General features: G+C 52.2%; 2 protein-coding genes across 3 annotated transcripts in view; one reads left to right on the top strand and one right to left on the bottom strand.

Moving 5' to 3' along the window:
• Nucleotides 1–981: 981 nt before the first annotated feature.
• INA (internexin neuronal intermediate filament protein alpha) lies at nucleotides 982–7,276 on the bottom strand. Its single transcript, XM_040072084.1, has 3 exons — nucleotides 6,344–7,276; nucleotides 2,960–3,084; nucleotides 982–2,404 (listed from the first exon to the last, which is right to left on the bottom strand). Exons 1-3 carry the CDS (start codon nucleotides 7,274–7,276, stop codon nucleotides 2,131–2,133), a joined length of 1,332 nt encoding a protein of 443 aa, XP_039928018.1. The 3' UTR covers nucleotides 982–2,130.
• The window catches only part of NT5C2 (5'-nucleotidase, cytosolic II), a 66,393-nt gene continuing 54,174 nt past the window's right edge, over nucleotides 7,215–19,433 (top strand). The window contains exon 1 of one of the 2 annotated variants that reach the window (XM_058421439.1): nucleotides 7,215–7,228. The gene's annotated coding sequence lies outside the window, so the exon portion shown is untranslated. Of the gene's footprint in view, nucleotides 7,229–13,160; nucleotides 13,186–19,433 lie in introns of those variants that run through there. The other variant, XM_040070867.2, reaches the window with a different exon arrangement.

Below are 19,433 nucleotides of genomic sequence, written 5' to 3'. Positions count from 1 at the left end.
TGGCTCCCCCGGGTTCTGCCTGGGCACCCCAAGTTGTTCTGTGCTATTTTGCTGGGGGCTGCTGGTGAGCTGCACTGCTCCAGCCATGCCCTGGGCCCCCTCCCCTGCCTCTGGAAAGTGCCCCTTGCTTCACCCACCTGCAGGGCTGCCCTCCCCAGGACTGTCACCCTGTGGTGAGCAGCCTGTCCAAGGCATGGCCCCCAAGGTTACCAGTGTGACAAGATCAAGGTGTAGACATGCTGCTCCTGGCCTGCAGCTCTGGTGGAAAAGCCTGTGATTGTCACACTGCATCCCTGGGGCTCTGGGGCAGATTGCCATGATGTGGTGCAACAAAGCAGGAATGGAAAAGCAACAGGGCAGTGTGCTTTGGCAGGGCCACCCAGCAGGAAGCTGCCTGTGCTCTTTCCCTTTACAGGCACACCTCGAGCAGAACGTGTGCATCTTCCAAATATAAGCCACTGCTGGTCACAGCACCTGTGACTGCTGAGTTTACTTGGGAGGTGGGTGCACCCTCTTCTCTTCATCTGCTCTTGTGTAGATCACTTTATCTTCAGTTGTGCAGGCAAACCACGAGGCTGTTTCTAACCCCTGAGCACACAGGCAGCATGGAGAGGAAGTGACAGGTAGCTTGGGACTGAACTGTCAGGGGTGTGATGCAAATCACAGCCTCACAACCTTTTCTGAGCAAATGAGGGTGCACTTGGCCATGGCAGACCTTTCTCCCTCAGCCAGCTGGCCGTGGACTCTTCTACACAGCAGGGCCACCATGAGGCACCTGAGGTGAGCCCCAGACACGCCCTGCTGCCATCGGTGGCTCCAGCGTCACCTTGCAACTCCGGCAGGAGGGGCTGGCAACTGCATCCCGACACTGAGCTCTTTGCAGGGGCCCAGAGGGACTGCTGGGCACTGAACCAGCTGTGGGCCAGACACTGAGGTGTGTTCCCAAGATGACGCAGCAGCAAAGACGACAAAACAGCTCGGTTTGATCCACACAACTATTTCTTTTTTTAATTGTTAACTTGTGCCTTACAATAGAAGAGGAAAGAGTGCGAGCAAACCATTTGCTGGTTCCAGGAACTACTCTGGCAGCACGGCAAGGGCAGCGAGGTCTGGTGATGAAAACCCTGCCAGGGCACTGACACACAACATGTGGAGTCTCCGGCTCTTGCAAAAGCGATCGCTGGCAATTTAAGGCATTGAAGGAAACCTATGGTTGTTAAATCCTATATCAAATTTGGCACACGTTGGAACAGTTAGAGCGGAGACAAGGATGCTTTGTGGGCTGGTGTTCAGGAGTCCTGCAGCCTCCCAGTGCTGGCTGGGGCACGATGCTAATCTGGGTACAGGGTTTTCATGTGAAGGCTGTGCAGCCAAACAAGGGGCCCTCAGACCCTCATATTTGGGAGACAGTGATACCACGTGAGGTGTACATCCTGCAGCATGGTGGTGCCTTCACCTCCAGTGTAGCAGCTCCCTGCCCTGTGCCTACTGCCTATAAACCCCATGTGCCTGGCTTGACTAGTGCTGTCAGAAAACAAGATTTGTCAGTACAAAGAAAAATTAATATTTCTTATAGTTCAAAACATACGTGGCTGAGATCAGATCTCAAGTGTGGTTACAGTCCAGTATGGCTATTTCTGTGCTTCTAGGGTTAAAAGTGGATGGCTACAGCTCGAGGAGTGGGGAAGAGTTTAGCTGTACATGGATTTGGATAGTTGATGAAGGTATGTAGCCTTGAAACTAGTTACAGTAAACATGTTGAGTTGTTTCCCTCCCTCCCCAGAGAGCTGGCTCAGCAGCATTCCCAGCTGGCTGCCCCTCGCCCGCCGCAGGAGGAGAGAGGGAGCGTGCTACGAGTCCATGTGCCACCACCACAATGACCAACATGCATCTCTAGCTACCTGTCCTGTGTGCCCCCACCCCATTTAAAAGGGAGCAATGTGCCAAGCTCGGCCTCTGTGTGGCCGGACCCGCAAGGAAGCCATCCCTGGGTTGGTGTCCCTGGTGGGTGTTATGTGGTTTTAGGGGAGGCTTCCTGCGAGCCCAGTGCGGCTTTGTGCCCAGAGGAGCAATTTCAAGGCCGAGTGGAGACTGTTCCCCCTCAAATGCTTGTGAACAGGGTCCTGATGGTTACATCTTTGCATTTGCAAGGATTCCTCCATGCAGGTTTAACCTCCCTCTTTTCTTGACAGAGGTTATGGTCCCCTCAATCACCTCAGCCCTGCTGGATGATATTTTAGAGGTCACTTTAATAACCTCTCCTTGCTCCTCCTCTTTGAAGGACAGAGTAGAGGAACTAAAGCTCCTTGGCTGGAAGGAGTAAGTGGGGCTGGGAAGGGAATTGAGTGATTGAAGGCCGCCGCTTCCCATGTTGAAGAGGGTCTCCTCTCCCTCCAGCAGCTTCCTGTAAGCACATCACAAGGGAAGATGTTACTATATGAAAAATCTGCAAAACCTGAGAGTAAGTTGTGCCCTGCAGGCAAGTCCAAGCCATCCCCACAGGTCACACTACACCATGAAACTGATTCAAAATCATATGTTTGTCAAACATTTCTGGAGGACTTGCAATACATGGTACATGAGAGCAACTTTCTCCTTCTTTCCTCTCCAGAAACACCAGGAAAATAAATACCTGAAGCACAGCCTTTTGCACCTACTTTTAACTTTGCAAAAAGAGACAAGTTTCCAACCCCCAACCGTGCCCATTAAAAAATATTGCTTCTGGGATGGCTGAGGGATGTGGTTCACAGCTGCTGGATTGAGGCAGGACATGGAGCCATGGCTGCTCCCCAGGCAGGAATATGGCAGATCCAGGCGGGGGAGATGAACAACATGCTTGTGGTGCTCCTTGAGTGTGTACCCAAGTATTTTCTGGGCCCTTAAAAATACTGCAGCCTAGTGGGGTCAGGGGATTGGGCTTGGGAAGAGTCCAGGTAGAGCAGGAATAGAGCAGCCTTACCTGTAGGCAGCTATCTCAATATCAAGGGCCATCTTGACATTGAGCAGGTCTTGGTACTCCCTCAAGTGCCGAGCCATCTCATTTTTGGTGTTTCGCAGGTCGTCCTCCAGCTGTCCAATAGTGTCCTGCAAAGGCAAGGACACTCAGCCCTGTATTTTGGAACAGGACTTCTCCCACAGTCCCGCTCTGCTTTGCCCATTGTAGAGACAGGGAAGTTGCAATTGATCCATGATGGCACATCCCACCAGGAGCTGGGGACTGTGAAATGGCATGCTAGCAGGGATGAAAAAGCAGGCAGAGCACCAGACATAGCTTGTGAGCGTGTGCAATGGGAGAGGATTTAGCCATTGATGGATTTATGGATTTAGCTTCCCATCTGCAGCAGGGTCTGTGAGATGGGCAAATAGTGCATGATGGTAGGACCCCCAGTCCTGCAGGGAATGAGACAGGCTGCTACAGAGGGAAGTTTTGGGCTTAGACATCATCAAAGTAGAGGCAGTGGCTCAACAAGACAAGTGAAAGCACCCTGCACTGCAGCAGCAGAGAAGAAAGGCTGCAGTCTGCATCTGCAGGAGGGTTGGGACACGCTTCCAGGAGGTGGAAGGAGAGGTGCTGCTGCCAGGGATCCCCTCCAGATTGGGAAGTCTGTCACCTTCCTGGGAAGAGCCCTCAGAGCCCTGGAGTGGGGGATTCTGAATGCAGGGATTTGGGGAGGTTACAGATACAGGGGCCTGCCCTGCAAGAGCCAGGGTGCTCAGCTGGACAACAGTGTCCTTCTGTCAGCTTTGCCCTGCCTTTTGTCCCTTCTAACCAATTCTACCTGTGATGTGGAGGACTCCAAGGCCAGAATTCCTGCTAACAAAGGCGACTAATCTTTTCTTCTATTTTTTTTTCTCGGAAAACAAGCTGTCTGTGTTTTTCCCACATGCATATATGTATCTAAGCAGCAGCTTTAAAGCAGTGAAACCTGCTCCCATAGGGCTCTTCCCAGTCAGGTTTACTGCTGCCAGCTGCCCCACTGTGCCACCAGAGGAGCGTGATTTGGAAGAGAAATGAATCAGCAGTTTGCACTTCAGCCACGATGTAGCTCTTCCTACAGATCCCTGCAATGGCTACTGCCAAGCTCCGCTCTCCTGCACCCCCTCCCAGAGTCAGGCCTTTGCAATTGCTTCCAGATCCTCTGCTCTGGCAAACAATCCTGCCACATCATCCTCATCTTGTCCTCTTCCCATTCCTATCATGTCCCCAGCTTGCCCTCCTGCCTAACCTTCCCCATGGACACTGCAGAGGCAGTCACGGCATGCAGAGCTGCCCAAGGAGCAGGGAGCTGTGCTGACCCTGATGCAGCAAGCCCCATTGGAGCAGAGCCCCTCGGGGTAGCAGCTCATTCTGAATGCAGCATAGAGCAGGTCACAGTCAGATTAGTGGGCACAACCAGCTGCATCTAGGAGCCATCCTTGTGGCCTCTGCTTTGACCTGTGCTGCCCTGACCATTTTCCACAGCAAAAGATCTGCAAGAAGCTGTGCCTCTGAGGAGATCCTTGGGGCATCAACTGAAAAACCCCAGGACATGCATGGCTGCTGCTACTGTACAGATTAAAGCCTCTGCTCTCATGCAGACAGATTGCTGCTGCACTGAACCAGGACAGGAAGGAATGATTTGAGGTGATCCCCACCCTGGGACAGCTCCGCTCCTGCTGCTGTGACTCTTTGTGCCTCCAGCGCTTTTCCCTCTGCCTGTAGTACACATGAACAAAAAGCTCTTTCAAAACTGGTTGTCCTTGTTCCTGGTCTGCACCTCTGTTCCACACCCCAGCTCTACCAGCTGGTAGAATAAAAAACCCCTCCTCACACCACTGCAAACCTGTCCCCTAACAAAAAGCTCTCGCATGTTGGTTCAGATTTGACTGGGCAGCCTACAATTACAGACACGCCCCTGCTTTAGCAGGATCATTTTAAAAGCTCAGACAATAGGAATATTCTCTTTAAGACACTCTTCCAACCTTTTCCACTGATTGCAGCCAGGGAAATTACTTAGCTGCTCCACATGCACATTGCTCAAAAGACTTTTGCTACACATAAAGCATATCTTGAGAATCACATAGGAAAGCACTGCCATGCTATCACTAAAGCAATTTCAATTATGGTGCTCTTTAATCCAGTTGCTTAATTTTTTTCCCCAGCTGATAGGTTGCTCCTAGGACCCCTCTTTCACATGGCATCAAGAGTATTTAAGAAGGTTACTGTGTATAATTTTTTCACTATAGACAGTATTTTATAGTGCCTATTTCCACAAAAATTGTTGAAGACCACCTCAATTATTCAGGAAGCCTGCAAGCAGCTTGGAACTAAGTCACAAATTCTAGAGCACCTGGCAAAATTTGGCCTTGGAAATGACAAGGCATTACTTGGGCCTTCCACATATGATTAAAGGCAGGTTTTTTTCAGTATTTAGAAAGAAAGGCTTGATTTAGAAATCACAGATCATTTAACAGTCATATAATAGAACAGTCTCATGATCCATTTTATTATAAATCATGAACATTTCCCTGTAGCAAGAAAACGTGGCAATACTGTGGTAATGCAATAAGAGACATGGAGCACTCAGTATTTGCCTCACACGAGACTTTCCACAGACATAAAGATGCTGGGATCTGTCTGCAACTTCAGGCTTTAAATTTGCAGAGCTCCAATTTCTGCAGCGCAGGTGCCAAGAGCCAGGCCACAGGGCAAAGGGCCAAGCCTGGGCAGACAGCTTCGAGGGATTACCCACAACAATGTGTAGGCAATTTTGGACCTGATCCTTAAGGGACAGGGCAGGGATAGATCAATGCCTCTGGATAAAGGGTGGAGGCAACAGGCAATGCCGTGGTGGGGCAGGATCTGTGTGCAGGGCAGAGAGGAACAATGCCGGGTGGTGGGAGGCTGCAGGGATGCCTGGCGCTGTGCAGCGCTGCAGGGGCACTGCCTGCATGGGTGGGTGCTGCGCAAGGCTAGAGGGGTGGGTGCCGTTCCTGCTGGGGGTGTTCTGTGCAGCGCGGCACCGATCGAGACAGCGATGCGGGGCGTCCAGCGCTGCGCAGAACTGCGGGAGGGGCTGCCGCAGGGGACGGAGCTGCGCTGCAGTGCTTCGCAGGCCGCGGAGATGCTCAGCGCTGCACAGGACCAGGGGAGGGAGAGAGCGGGGTCGCGGGTACCGGCGCGGCACCGCGCCGGGTGTTTGCGTGGGATGAGATTCCCGGTGCTGCACATTACAGGGGGCGGCTGCCGGGATGGAGGTGCCGGCTGGTGCGGATGGCGCGGGAGGAGGATGCTCCGTGGCGCTCAGCGCTGCCCGGGGCCAGGGGAGGTGACAGCGACGGTTCCCGGCCCCGCCCGGCTCACCTGCAGGCCGGCGGCCTCGGCGTTGTGCCGCTCCTCCAGCTCCTGCAGCTGCCTCTCCAGGGACTGGTGAGCGCCGCGCAGGCTCTCCATCTCCACCAGGCGCGCCTGGAGCTGGCGGCGGCACTCGCCGGCCTCCCGGCGGCTGGCGCGCACGGCCTCCTGGCTGCGGGCCGCCCGCTCGTGCAGGCGGGCGCAGCGGGCGCGGTACCAGTCCTCGGCCGCCTGCAGGTTGCGGGCCGCCAGCGCCTCGTACTGAGCGCGCAGCTCCCGCAGCGCCGCGGCCAGGTCGGGCCGCGGGGCAGGCGGCGGGGCCGCGGCCGGGAGCGCGGCGCCCAGCTCGGCGAGATGCTCGGCGTGGGCGCACCGCAGCGCCGCCAGCTCCTCCTGCAGCGCCGCCGCCCGCCGCTCCAGATCGGCGCTGGCGCGGGAGGCCGCCTCGGCCGCCTGCTGCCGGGAGCGCAGCGCCCGCTCCGCCTCGGCGCGGCTCCGCGCCTCCTCCTCGCAGCGCGCCCGCAGCCGCTGCGTCTCCTCGGCCAGGCGCGCCCGCTCCAGCGCCGCCTGCGCCCGCTCCCCGTGCGCCTCCTCCAGCCGGGCGCGCAGGGCGCGCAGCTCCCCGCCCAGCAGCTGCCCCAGGCGGCGCGGCTCGTCCGAGCGCTGCCGCAGCGCCGCCAGCTCCGCCGCCAGCGCCCGGTTCCGCTCCTCCAGCGCCCGCACCCGCTCAATGTACCCGGCGAAGCGCTCGTTGAGGCCCTGAAGCTGCTCCTTCTCGCTGCCCCGCGCCCGCCGCGGCTCCGTGCCGCGCTCCCGCACCGCCTCCGGCTCCGCGCCCGGGCGCGCCCACCGGCCCGCCGGCATCTCGGGGCGCCGCGGGGCCTCCGCGAAGAGGTGGCGGTAGGAGGCGGCCAGCGCCGCCGGCTCCGCGCTGTAGCTCATGGCGGCGGAGCGGGACCGGCGGCGGTGCCCGCGCTTATGTACGGCGGGGCGGAGCGCGGCGCGGCGCGGAGGGGGCGCGGGGCGGAGCGCTCCGGCGGGGAGGGGGCGCGGGGCGGTGCGGAGCTCGGTGCTTTGCGCGGTGCGGTGCGGTGCGGAGAGCGGTGCCGCCGCGGCAGGAGGCGGCAGGAGCTGTCCGTCCGCCGCGGTGCTGAAGGGCTGTGGCAGCGGGCGGGGCACGGGGCGGGACGGATGGAGGTAGGGGGGGATGCGTGTAGGAATGGACGGACACACGGACGCAGAAGGGGCATGCAAACACACACAGGCATATGGGCGAGGTCACGCGCACACAAAGAGACAGATGGATGCACAGGCATACGAAAAGGGTCAGGCGCATTCACGGTAAGACACACAAGTCCACATGCTCGGAGCCAGAGAGACAAAGGGACAAGCAGCCGTTCAGAGAGACGCACAGATGCGCTGGCAAGGAGAGGCAGAAAGGGAGAGAGACAGAAGGAAGCAGGCAGAAGTGGACAGGTGGAGGGAGAGAGTCAAGCAGCATCCAGAGAGACAAAAGAGACAGACACACAGGTGCACATGCACATACACAAATCACTCTTACTGGGGTATCCCCAGCTGTCCCCTCCAATGCTCAAGGGAAGCTGTGCTGTGCATCTGTGTCTGGGCTGAAGGTGTCCTGGGGGGATTGGTTCCAGCCCCTCTTCTCTGATAAGGACCAGGGTGCCTATGGCTGCGTGGGATCTCCTTGGGATGGGGGCTGTTGGGGTGCAGAGCTGGGGATATGCTTGGAGGAGCCTGTGACCAGGACAAAGACTGATAACGGTCAGCCCAGATGTATCATAGTTGACACACAGGGAGGATTTTGCCTTCAGGTTGTTTGCCAGGAGCTGAAATACTTCAGTTTCTCTACCGTCCACACAAGCAGGCTGCACCTTCCCACTGGCTAGGGTTTGCTGGAGGTACGCAGGGCTGCATCACTGACAGAAAGGGGGTACATGCACACCCCACCTCCAGGCCAAGTGCACTGCCTGCACCTCAGTACAGGACTGCCAAGAGACCAGTGAGAAGTGACCGATTTCTGGGAGCAGCAGCACAAAATATAGCTGTGAGATGGAAAGACAACTTAATTGTGATCTAAATGTGAAAAACATGGTGAAATGAGCAAATATTTGGATCCTGTCCCTTGCTGTATACCTCAGTGCCACAGAGATCTGCACTGATGCCCCGTTCCTCTACTCCACTTATCCCTGTTTGTCCTCACAGGTGACCAGAGGACACATGAGGGAGTTCCAGCAAATGAGCAGGAAGAATGAACAAGCCAGGGCTGGCATTGGAAAGAGCCGTGACTTCCAAAAGAGCTGTTGCTGTGGTTGAGCAATACCTTCAGTGCAGGTAGCTCGAAGTGCAGCTGCAGTGTGAGCTACACACTTGCATCATCTGAGCAGCTCATGTTTTGATGGCAGAGCATCCCAGGCAGAGAGCCTCGGCACAGGTGGGGCTGCCAGCTGTCCTCACCCTGGCCTGGGCTGCCCAGCTCACACTGCAGAAATCCTCTCCTTGGTCTGTTTTTTTCCCCAGGAATTTCACATACTCCTCACACAAAAGTGTGTTTTACCATTTCCTCAATATCTCCTACTTTGCATTACAATATCCTAAGTCAGGGTTTTGCTACTGTGAGTAACTGATCACAGAACTGAGACATTTCCAGCTCTGTTTAGTTATGTGCATGGTATTGCTTTGATGACTTTGCTCTGATGCTCATTAGTGATGATAGAGGCTTCTGTGGTTCTCTTTGTCATGGAAAAGATGAGTGCAGCTTACCCTGGCTTCCTCACTCAGACTGTTTTAGCACTGCCATACGTATGTATCCTAACAGCAGAGTTAGGAGTGTCACAGTCTCCTTCAGCACAAGAACTACAAGGCAGCAGAAGTGCTGACTTCCACGGGGAAAGACCCTGGGATCAAATCCCTTTGCCTCCCAGTGGGTTGAAGTGTCCTGACATCATTCTACACACCCAGAAGGAGGCTGCATGAAACATTTGAGACCTGTGCCAGTTGCTGATGTGACTGCTGTGGCTGAATGAGTACAAGGGGTCAGAGTCACTAAATTACAGTGAATGCTGCTGTCCTGCAGAACAAGGCTGTGACTCTATGGCTGGAGAAATTCTGAACACTGGCATGTCAGACCTGAAATGAGATGACAAGCTGGACAAGTGGGCCCAAACTAAAAGCAGGGCAGTGCCTGTGATATGTTCAGCATCAGGAAACCATGACAGTTGAGTAACTGTTGGGACACAGGGACATGTGGACTCAGGGGGAACTTTGTAAGGCTAGGAAACAAGCAGAAAACCAAAGAGAAATAGCCCCATAGCTAAGAATTGTACACCAATGAAACACCAATGTGTTGTATTAGGGATTAAATTACCCAGGACCATTCTGTACCTCCTAGTTACTTAAAAAATCAAGTCTTGTGAGACAGCAGGAGGACTCCTTAAAGCTCTGTGATACTCTCCACACAGCATCTGCCTGCTGACAAGGCTCATTAAACCACTTATCTACTGAGCTGCAATCTGCCTGGGCTTGTGAGTCACAGGAAAAAGCTGTGCTCTGAGCTGTGCACACACAGCAATGGGACATACACCTCCTATCCTGGCTAGCACAGCCCATGAAACTAGTGCTCTGCGGAGCTGTTTCACCACCCAGCCTCACCACAGCAGCTTTGTGAGAGGGAATGCTTGCCAGAGGTGGGAAAAAGGCAGAACCCAGTGTCTTCCAGGAGCCTGCTGCCAGATCTCCTGTGGCACAGGTGGGTCTGAACCCCTGCAGGAGGGAGAGCTCTTTGGGCCAGGTGGCAAAGTCAGGGAGAAAACATGTAAGTAGTAAACATACATACAAGGAGGATGGATGCATTTCCTTAACAACACACACACAAACACACTAATGAAAATAGGAAAATGGCTGTACTGGATCACACTAATGTAGGAGTTTGTTTCTCACAGTGGGAGATTCATGCTTCTTTGGTATAACTTTTCTGGCTCTGTCTGTCGGCAGCTCTGGGGCTCCCTGGACAGCAGTCACATCTCTGTTTGCTGCCCCTTATCTAATCAGTGCAAGTTCATGTCCTGCATGCCACTGTGCTCTGTAATCCACAGTTTGATAATGTACTCTATGAAAAAACATCTTTTTTCATGTTTCAGAGTGGCTGCCAGCTAATTTCATTCCATGTCCCTAGCCTGTGGGACACAGGGGAAGAGCTGGGATATGGTTTCTCCCCACCCATCTCCCTGTGCAGAATTTTTCAGACCTCTGCCTTACCCCACTTCACCTCTTTCCTAGGCTGAAAGGTTTTTGTCTATTTCACTTTCCTTCACAGAAAAGCCATTTCACATTTTCAGTCATCCTTGCTGGCTTCAGTGACTCTTCTGGGGTTATGTGTTGGAAAGACACACAGACAGACTTTTCAGGATGGGCCTTGCCACGAGGATGCATGGAAATGACAAATACACATGTCAGCATCTCCACGCAAAAACTCTTGCTTGGGGGCGCCGTGCAGGTGCTGTGAGATGACCCAGGGTATTGGGAAGTGCAGGCTGAGCTTCCCTGGCAGGCAATGCCCCACAGCCAGAGGCCTGGCACCAAAAATGGGCTTTGCTACAGCCAGAACTAAGTTCTAGTGCCGTTGGGTGTTTCCCCTTGGAAGGGGATGGAGCAAGGCTGCCAGTGCTGGGAGATGTACAATGGGCCAAGTGCATCCAAGTCAGCAAAACCCTGCCCAGCTGCATGTTCTCGTGCCAGAGGGTGGTGGCAGAGCCTTATCACCCAGAGCAGAGTAAAGGGCAATAGGAAAAGCTGCGGGAGTCCTTGGGGAGATAAAGGAAGCATCATGACAGTGGGGACAGAAGAGCTGCTGCCAGAGTGAGGCAGATATCCCCAGCCTCTGGCTACCACTGAGGTAAGGGAAAGGAGATTGGATGAGTGTTCCAGTGGGTTGGCACAGCAGCCTGGATGAGGTGGGGTAGATGGGTGGCTGCCATCACCCTTGTCGCTGGCAGGGATCAACCTGAGGTGGCCAGAATCCCAATGTAAGGCCTTTTCCAGCCCTCCAGGGTCAGGAAAACCAGATAGAAAAAGGGAGGCTTGTTTTGCTGCGGATGGTTTTCCTCTGCACTTTTTGTGGTGGTGCTGACCCGGCATGGTACAACTGGGGAGGCACCACAGGGCAGTTTCTGCTCTGCACAATTGTCCCCTCAGCCTGTCCAACCTAATGGCCATGCCTGGAGGTATGAGTGATACAGTCTGTGCTCACAGTAGACTTGGATGGGACATGCCTGCCCGTTGCTGTGGTCACTGTCCTCCAAGCCCCCAGCCATCACCTCCTGCCACCCCTGCTGCCTGGGGATCTCCTCATCACCCTCCTGGCTGCAGGTGGGGCACACACTGACCCCAGCCTTGTCCCAGCCCACACTGCAGACACACTCCCCAAAGCATCAATGAGTAATCATATCATTTTAACCAAAGCTCTGCTCTCTCAGCCATTGTGGAGCTTAAAAATAAATGAACACTGTGCAACATGGGGAGCTGATGTCAAAGTAGAGTGACTAGGTTTTCATTTGATACTGAAGCCTATGCTTCCTTAAGCTCCTAGATCAAGGTATTGTAACTCAATGGCAAACTAACACAAAGTAGCCTCGTAACAGACTTTAAAAATGAGCATTATCAGGCACACATCGAGGCTGACTGACAGAACTGTGGGAGCTCAGGCAGGCCAGAGAGGTGCAAGCCTGAGGGTGCAGCCCCAGAGATTTATCTGGAAGAAGCTGCTGAGGAGGGGCTGTGTGGTTGTTCTGTGGATTGCCACATTGAATAACAGAATTGCTTAGGGTTGGAACAGACCTCTGGAGATCTTCCAATCCAACTCCCCTGACACGGCAGTGTCACCTGGACCATATGACATGGGGACATGTCTGGGTGGGTTTTGAATGTCTTCAAGGAGGGAGAACCCAAAACCTTCCTGGACAGCTGTTCAGTGTTCTGCCACCTTCAGCAGGAAGCTTTTCCTCATCTGAGAAAGTCATGGGTCTGGAGCACCTCTTATGAGGAAAGCCTGAGGCCTGTTCTGCCCGGAGAAGAGGCAACTGAGACCGGACCTCATTAATGTGTATAAATACCTGAAGGGTATATCACGGACCAGCCTCTGCTGGTGGTGTTGGGCAATAGGACAAGAGGCACTGGGCAGAAGTTGATGTACAGGAAGTTCCACCTGAACATAAGGAAGAACTGTGCTCTGTGGGTGAACTCACACTGGTATAGGTTGCCCAGAGAGGATATGGTGTCTCCCTCCCGGAGATGGTCAAAACCATCTGGATGCAATCCTGTGCCATGTCCCCTCGGATAACATTGCTTGAGTGGGGGGTTGGACCAGACAATCCACTGTGGTCCCTTCCAACCAGATCCATTCTGTGATTCCGTGACTCACGTTGAGGTGGAACTTCTGGCGGTTTAGTTTATGGCCGTCGCTCCTCCTCCTGTCACTGGGCACCACTGAAAAGAGCTCGGCACCCGCCTTTGGGACACTTACGTGCATTCACGAGATCCCCTCTTCTCCACACCGAGCAGGCCGAGCCCCTGCAGCGTGTCCCCACACGGGGGGCGCTCCAGACTCCCCCTCATCCTGGCGGCCGCCGCCGGCCCCGCTGCATTGGTCTCGCACTTTGCCGACGGTCCCTGGGCCGTGCGGCGGGCGCGGGGCTCGCCACACTGCCCGCGCTCCCTGCCGGGGCCGGGGCGGGGCGCGGCGGGGCGGGGGCGCGGGCGGCGCCTGCGCAGTGCGGGGCGGCGCGGGCGCTGCGGCAGTTGGTGGCGGGGCAGTTCCCTCCCGAGCGCGGCGGGAGGTGAGAGCGGCCCGCGGGCGCGCGCGGCGGGCGCCGGGAGCGCGGCGCGGGGCGTGGTGCGCGCGCGGGGGCGGGTGCGCGCCGGGGGACCGCCGGGGCGTGTGGCGGGGAGTGGGGGGGGGGGGGGCAGCGGTCCCCTCCCTCGGCGCGCGCCTCGGCGAGGGGGGTGCCGAGCCCGCGGCCGGGGCCGTGGCGGCGCGGGGGAGACCCCCGGGGCAGCGCCCGCCGCCGCCTCGCCCGGCCCTGCCCCGGCAGCCGCCGCTGCCCCCGTCCCGCCCCGGGCGGGGCGGCCCCGCGCCGTGCCGAGCCGACCCCCCCCCCCGAGCTGCCCCCGCCCGGGGCAGGGCGGCGATTCCGTGCCCGCTCCGCCGCCCGAGCCCCCGACGCGGTGTCTGTGAGCAGGGCCGGGGCCGGCACCCGCTGCCTCCGTTTCCGCTTTCTTTCCGCTCCACGTGGACCGGAGGGTCCCGGCGGCGCCTTCCCGCCCGCGGGTCCTCCCGCGGCGGCCGCCGCCCGGCCGGGAGAGGCGGCGAGCGGTGGTGCCGCGTCCCTGGGCGCGGAGCGAACGGCGCGGTCCCGGGCAGCCTCGGGTCAGGGCGAGGGCTCTCTGTCACCGCTCCCGCTCCGTTCCGTTTGAGTTGCTCTTGGCAGTCCGGCTGTGTCAGGCTGGAGCTGATAACCCACAGCCAGGAGCGAGGCACCAAGTAAATAAATAAATAAAAGAAACCAGTGCAAGATTGCTTTCCTCGCATTTTGCTTACTATTTTTTTTTTTTTTTTAATCCCTCCTTGCATGCCAAAAATAATGTTGCAAAATGTATGATGGAAACAAATCTACACTGGTTCTCTGATAGACCAGATGACTTAATACGACAGTACTGCTTCTTGCAGCACAGGCAGTTTTGAACATTCCTGGAACCACTGAGATTATGAAACGCTCAAGTTTATTCCCTTGCTGGTGTTTCTAAAGGCTGCCAAGCTGGATGCTAAGGCTCCTCTTTGACGTGGTCTTGGGAGCATTCCTCCCAAGCCGTAATCACTCATGTTCTAAAATATTTTTTTAGCTCTGTAAGATTTATTGTTTGAACGTCCAAGATTGCAAAATGCTCTCTAAGTAGTCACTTAGAAATGTATCCCTGTCAGTTTAGAGTAACATCATCACCAACTGAAATGTATTGATCCAAATACTCATTTGAACTGAAAATATGAAGATTTTTAGGTCCTTTCAGGTGCTGCGTGGTTTCACTGAAAACCAGAAACAAAACGCAAACCTGCATTTTGATCTTCGGTTCAAGTGCTGAATTTGTAGTTCCAGCACTGAGCAAAACCCCCAGTGTTTCACATGCAAATCAATCAGCTTAGCTCAGGAAGTCTGTCACTGTCCATATCAGCCCGTGTCAACCTAAACATATTTTAGAGTGGAACTGCTGTTTAAAATAATCTATTGCCATTAGTCCAGAGTCCAAAGGATCGTTCAGGAACCTGCTGGTTTGATTAAGAGCAGTTGGGGTTTGTTCAAGCATAGATGTGGTTTCATTATATAGCACAATACAACCTTTACTCTGTACAGCATCATTCAAACAAATTGTATGGCAAACGCACCACCGAACTGCGTTTAGAATGCTCCATTGAATTAAGTACAATTGCAGAGAGAAATGGGGAGAAAAGCTGTAAGAATGGGAGAGATGTTTTCAGCTGAGGTTTGAAATTAGCAGCCTGTTAGTATATTTGCACTGGTAGCAGTAGTGTTATATCATGATTCTGGGGTATACGCTAGCGAAAATCAGGCGCAGCCTGAAACTTTCCCAAGCAAATTTCCAGTTTGTAGGCAATTTTTAATCATCATAATGATGATGATAATAATATCCCCCTAGAACTGTCACTCCTTGTCATGTTTGATTCCTAATATAACTTGAAGAGAAAGTTAATAGACCCTTCTTAAAATCACTAGAAATATTTATCCTAGACTTTTTTTGACTTTCAGGGGATTTTTTTTTTAAACAGAAAGCTTAGTTTGGTGTTTACTGGTAAACATCATGCTATTACGCTTTTTGAGGAACACTGAATGGAGTGTTTTATTTCCTTCAAAAATATCCAAGTATATTATTTTTTCACTGGAATTAAAAGGGAAGCAAACTCTTAGAATACAGTGATGATGCTTATTGAAAAAACAGATAGCTTTATTTAATCACTTCATAACACTTACTTGCAGTTCAGCTTAATAAAATAATGCTTGTTGAAAAGTGATGGGTGGGTGAGCTGTTGCAGCCTGAGGTGTTATCCGGGCATTGTGCAGGCTGGCTGCGGAGCAGGTCTGGTGCTCGAGGTCAAGCTGAGAGAGTCTGCAACCTTTGAATCCTGCAGGAATTGTAGATACCGACTTGTGAGGAGGTGCAGGAAGAAGGGCTGACCACAGCTCTTCTCTGAACATCTTGAGCAAGAGACAGAGGTGCGGTCACGCAGCTGCACTCAGTGAACCCGTCGTTTTGCGGGAATTTTAAATTAGGGAGTGCAATGGAGTCTGGGTGGTTCAGTACCATGGAATTTGTCATTGCTTGGGCACTGGTGACAATCCTACACAAAGCAGTGTTACCACGGAGAAGCTGCTTGGCCTGGGGAAAGTGAATTAGTGGTCTCCAGCCAGGCTGCAGTGGAAAGTTGTCATAGGAACTGGCTCACTGTTCCGCAGGCTTGTGCCTCCACTCCTTTGAAAGAACACCTCAGTAACTAATCACCTCAGGATAAGAAATACTCACATGCCACGCAGTGACGAGAGCAGGGCACTCCGGCTCTACCAAGGGAAACTGAGGACAGTGCTGTACCCAGCCGGGCACAGCCTGAGTGATGTGCCTTGGCACGAGCTCACAGCGCCTGCTCTGCGCCGGGTCCCTGCCTGGGGGTGGCCCACAAACACCGGCTGTCCTGATATAAAACAGCTGTGGCTTCTTTAGCAGTGAGAATAATAGGAGAGAAAACGGAACAGAATGTGCCTGGGAGGGGAAGCCTTGCCTGGCTCTTTGGGATGTATTTGGGAAGAGATGTTTCCAAGTCAATGCATGGGGATTCCTCACTTATTGTCTGTACTGCATCTACTTTTAAAATTTTATTTATTCAGTGTCAGCAGCACAAATATAACTTGAATTGTTATTTGAAATGGCCACTATCCAAGTCCTCAAGAGTTGGCTATTCTGTGCTGAATCGTATTCTTTATTAGTACCGTTGAAGAGCACATTCATACAAATATTTCCTACTTTAAAATGTCTGTTTTGTGCTATTAAAGAAATTACTATGTGTCGTGATTATGATGCTTGTAGCAATGAGCTGTGTTTTGTTTTTTAATCATTATGACTTATTAACTGGAATGGTTCCTAAAACCTGGGACTGTGCACTCTCCACAGAGATCACATGTTTAACATGAATCTGCTTTAACACAACTGCAGAGAGAATCCAGTGTATACAAAAAATACAACTTTATGTATGGTAAACAGACTTTAAGCAACATCTGGGAAAAATTGCATCAGTCTTTAAGGTAGCCACTGTAAGCAGTCGATAATCTAAACTTGCCTACATAAATATAGTTACTAGGTCTCATGCATGTGTTTGCAGGGCTAAAGAAGACATGCTGGGGAGACCTGCCTGTATGAAGCCATATTAGGAGAAATACATTTTTTATATGGCAGTATGAGATCAAGGAGGGAGCCTGAGTAATTTAGCCTAAAAATCCCATGGCAGTCTGTGTTGAATCTTTACTATTACCTGAATGTGTAACAGTATGTGCACCATACTGTAAAGTCAAAAGCATATTTACTCTTATTTCCTGGACAATTGGGTCCCCAGACATAGGACCAGTGAGTGGCTGAGTGCCAGAACTCTTGGTCCTGTCACTTTTTCAAGTCTGGTTCAGCATGGTAGAGGTTAAACTTACGGCTTGGTGGTGATTTTATCATCCTCTGGGCATGATTACCTGCTGTGGGATTTACCGGCACAGTCAGCCCTTTTTTGGTGGTTCCACCAGAGACCATTCTGACTAAACTGGAGAGGTTGGAGACCCCACTGTGATCATCTGCATGCTTCTGTTAACAACTAAGCAAGAAAACAAGTGGGTTCTTACCCTGTGCATCATACCAGCTCAAAGTGACTTAAGTTCTGCAAAGGTGTGAGCCCATCAGATGTGGGGAGCAGGAGGCACAGTAATGAGACACCGACAGAAATTATGCTGGGACTGAAACCTGTTCATTTCTCTTTTGAAACTGAAAACCATGTGGGCAGAGCTTTTGTAGGTGGATGGAAGAAGAAAGGGTGGTCCAAGATGTGATTCTGAGATTGGAAGGGGTCTCCAAAGTGAATTTAGTAGAAAAAGATGTGCAGGAACAGTGAACTCTAGTGCAGCTCATGTTGCACGCAGCGTGTAAATAAGAAGGCGGTTGTGGTTGCTATAACTGCCATTCCGGCTCTTTTCACCACAAGTGATTTATTTAAAAACAACAGCTCCTTAAAGTCATTATGTGGTCCAAACTTAGCTTAATTTAGTTGTAAAGTATTCCCATCTCCTAGCTGTGTTTCAGATAATTTCCAAGACTCCTATTTTGCTTATGTGCTTACTACAAGATTACCATTAAACCTTGCTTGGTACAGCTGGTTCAGAGGAAGGGGTAAACCAGAGATTTCCTGTACATATTTCTGCAGGAGGCTCTGAAGTAGAGTGGTTTTCCACTGTGTATTTAAGAGCAGGCCTTTGGATTAGCTGGCTTTGACCCAGGCCTTGTTGTTCCCTCTGTTAACAATGGCATAATAGATAAAACTCTTAAGATACATTCTTGCTAGATTTTCAGGAAGCAGCTTCTCACTGAACCTTCCAGGAAGGTACACTTCCCCAAAACATTTTCCAATGGGAGTGATCCAGTTTTGGCAGTTGCGGTGTCCAGATTTGGACCCTGAGACCTTCTGGGTGGGTTGTCCCTCTCTTGTGCGAGCTGCTGCCTTTTCCCTGGCAGCAGCTGCTGCCTGCACTGCTGTGGTAGGAACAGCTGCATCCCAGCTGTGTCCTTTGGGTTCAGGAGGAAGCTTTTAGCTGTTCAGGCAGTGTTTGCTGCCTGAATCTCCTTTGGGGAATATTAGCTGTGGATGGGAATCAACTCATACTTTACTGCTTGGGCCGTGCTCCTCCTGGCATTTGCTTCAAATGTAGTGTGTCTGGCCATGGTGTATAACAAGAGCAGCTTTGTAGTCAGTTTGTAAAATAACCTGGAAAGGAAGACTGAAAGATTCAAAAGACTGAAGATGGTTTAGCATAAAGCACACGGAGTTCTCTAGACTGGCTGAAATCTGCTGGTGTTTGGGTTGATTGAGTTGGTGGTGAGTTACATATAGGCATGCACGGTGAATAATTAGGAACATGAGGTCAGAGAAGGGCATGTGAATATTTTGCTCTCAGAAACCCAAAAGAGGTCCTGAGGCTTATACCAGAGCTTTGTAATCATAACATGGCAAGAACCAATAACAACTTCTAAGAATAAGTACTAGCAAAGGACAGGCAGCATAGGTAGTTTTGGAAGTCAGTAAATAGAACAGTTGCAATCAAAAATAAATAATCTTCTAATGTTGATTTCATTTGCTTTCTCTGTCTCCAAGATACCTTTTTTTTTTTTCCCCCCAAAGGAATAACTAAACATGTTGGCAAAGGTATTTCAAATGTTTGTCTCTGATATTTTTGGATGTTACAAAGCAATTCCATTTCAAGACTTTGCAAAGATGTATGTGGCCTTTGAAGTCACAGGAAAGGGCTGTAAAATTTGGTCCCAAGTGTCCTGCTTAAATCATGTCCTCTCTGACACCCTATGCAGTATTCCCTGAGAGCTTTTAAGAGCAGATGCCCATAATAGCTGCATAATTGTTTCTTTTTCATTGCTTGTTCAGTTCCACTTTTATAGCATTACTCTCAGTGTGTTCTTTTAGGTCAGGATGAGTTCATTTCCTAAAGAAAAAATCTGATCAGTTGACCATAAATTGGAGGTGTTCTGAGCATCAGTTAACTCAACACTGACCCTGGACACTGCTCCTCCAGTTCCTGTAGCTTTCTCATCATTGGATGGCAGAGGCTGAGTGAAGCTGGAAAGAGGAATTTAGCATAGAAGCAAGCTAGACTGCTAAATCATCTGTTAGTTCTGCTGTTTGGAAACTGTGGCAGGAGTCAAATTTCATTTTCCGCTTCATGCTGCAAGTATCAGTTGGTGCATCAGTGATGTTTAA

This window comes from Hirundo rustica, chromosome 8 (assembly GCF_015227805.2).
Source record: "Hirundo rustica isolate bHirRus1 chromosome 8, bHirRus1.pri.v3, whole genome shotgun sequence".
In the NCBI taxonomy this organism is placed as follows: domain Eukaryota; kingdom Metazoa; phylum Chordata; class Aves; order Passeriformes; family Hirundinidae; genus Hirundo; species Hirundo rustica.
This window is presented reverse-complemented; position numbering and strand designations above follow the sequence as displayed.

Bases quoted from the DNA above. Each gene is read 5' to 3' on its own strand.
- INA (XM_040072084.1), bottom strand. From the start codon at position 7,276: ATGAGCTACAGCGCGGAGCCGGCGGCGCTGGCCGCCTCCTACCGCCAC. The intron at 3,085-6,343 runs GTGAGCCGGGCG...TTGCCTTTGCAG, and splicing joins CCGAGGCCGCCGGCCTGCAG to GACACTATTGGACAGCTGGA. The intron at 2,405-2,959 runs GTAAGGCTGCTC...ATGTGCTTACAG, and splicing joins ATTGAGATAGCTGCCTACAG to GAAGCTGCTGGAGGGAGAGG.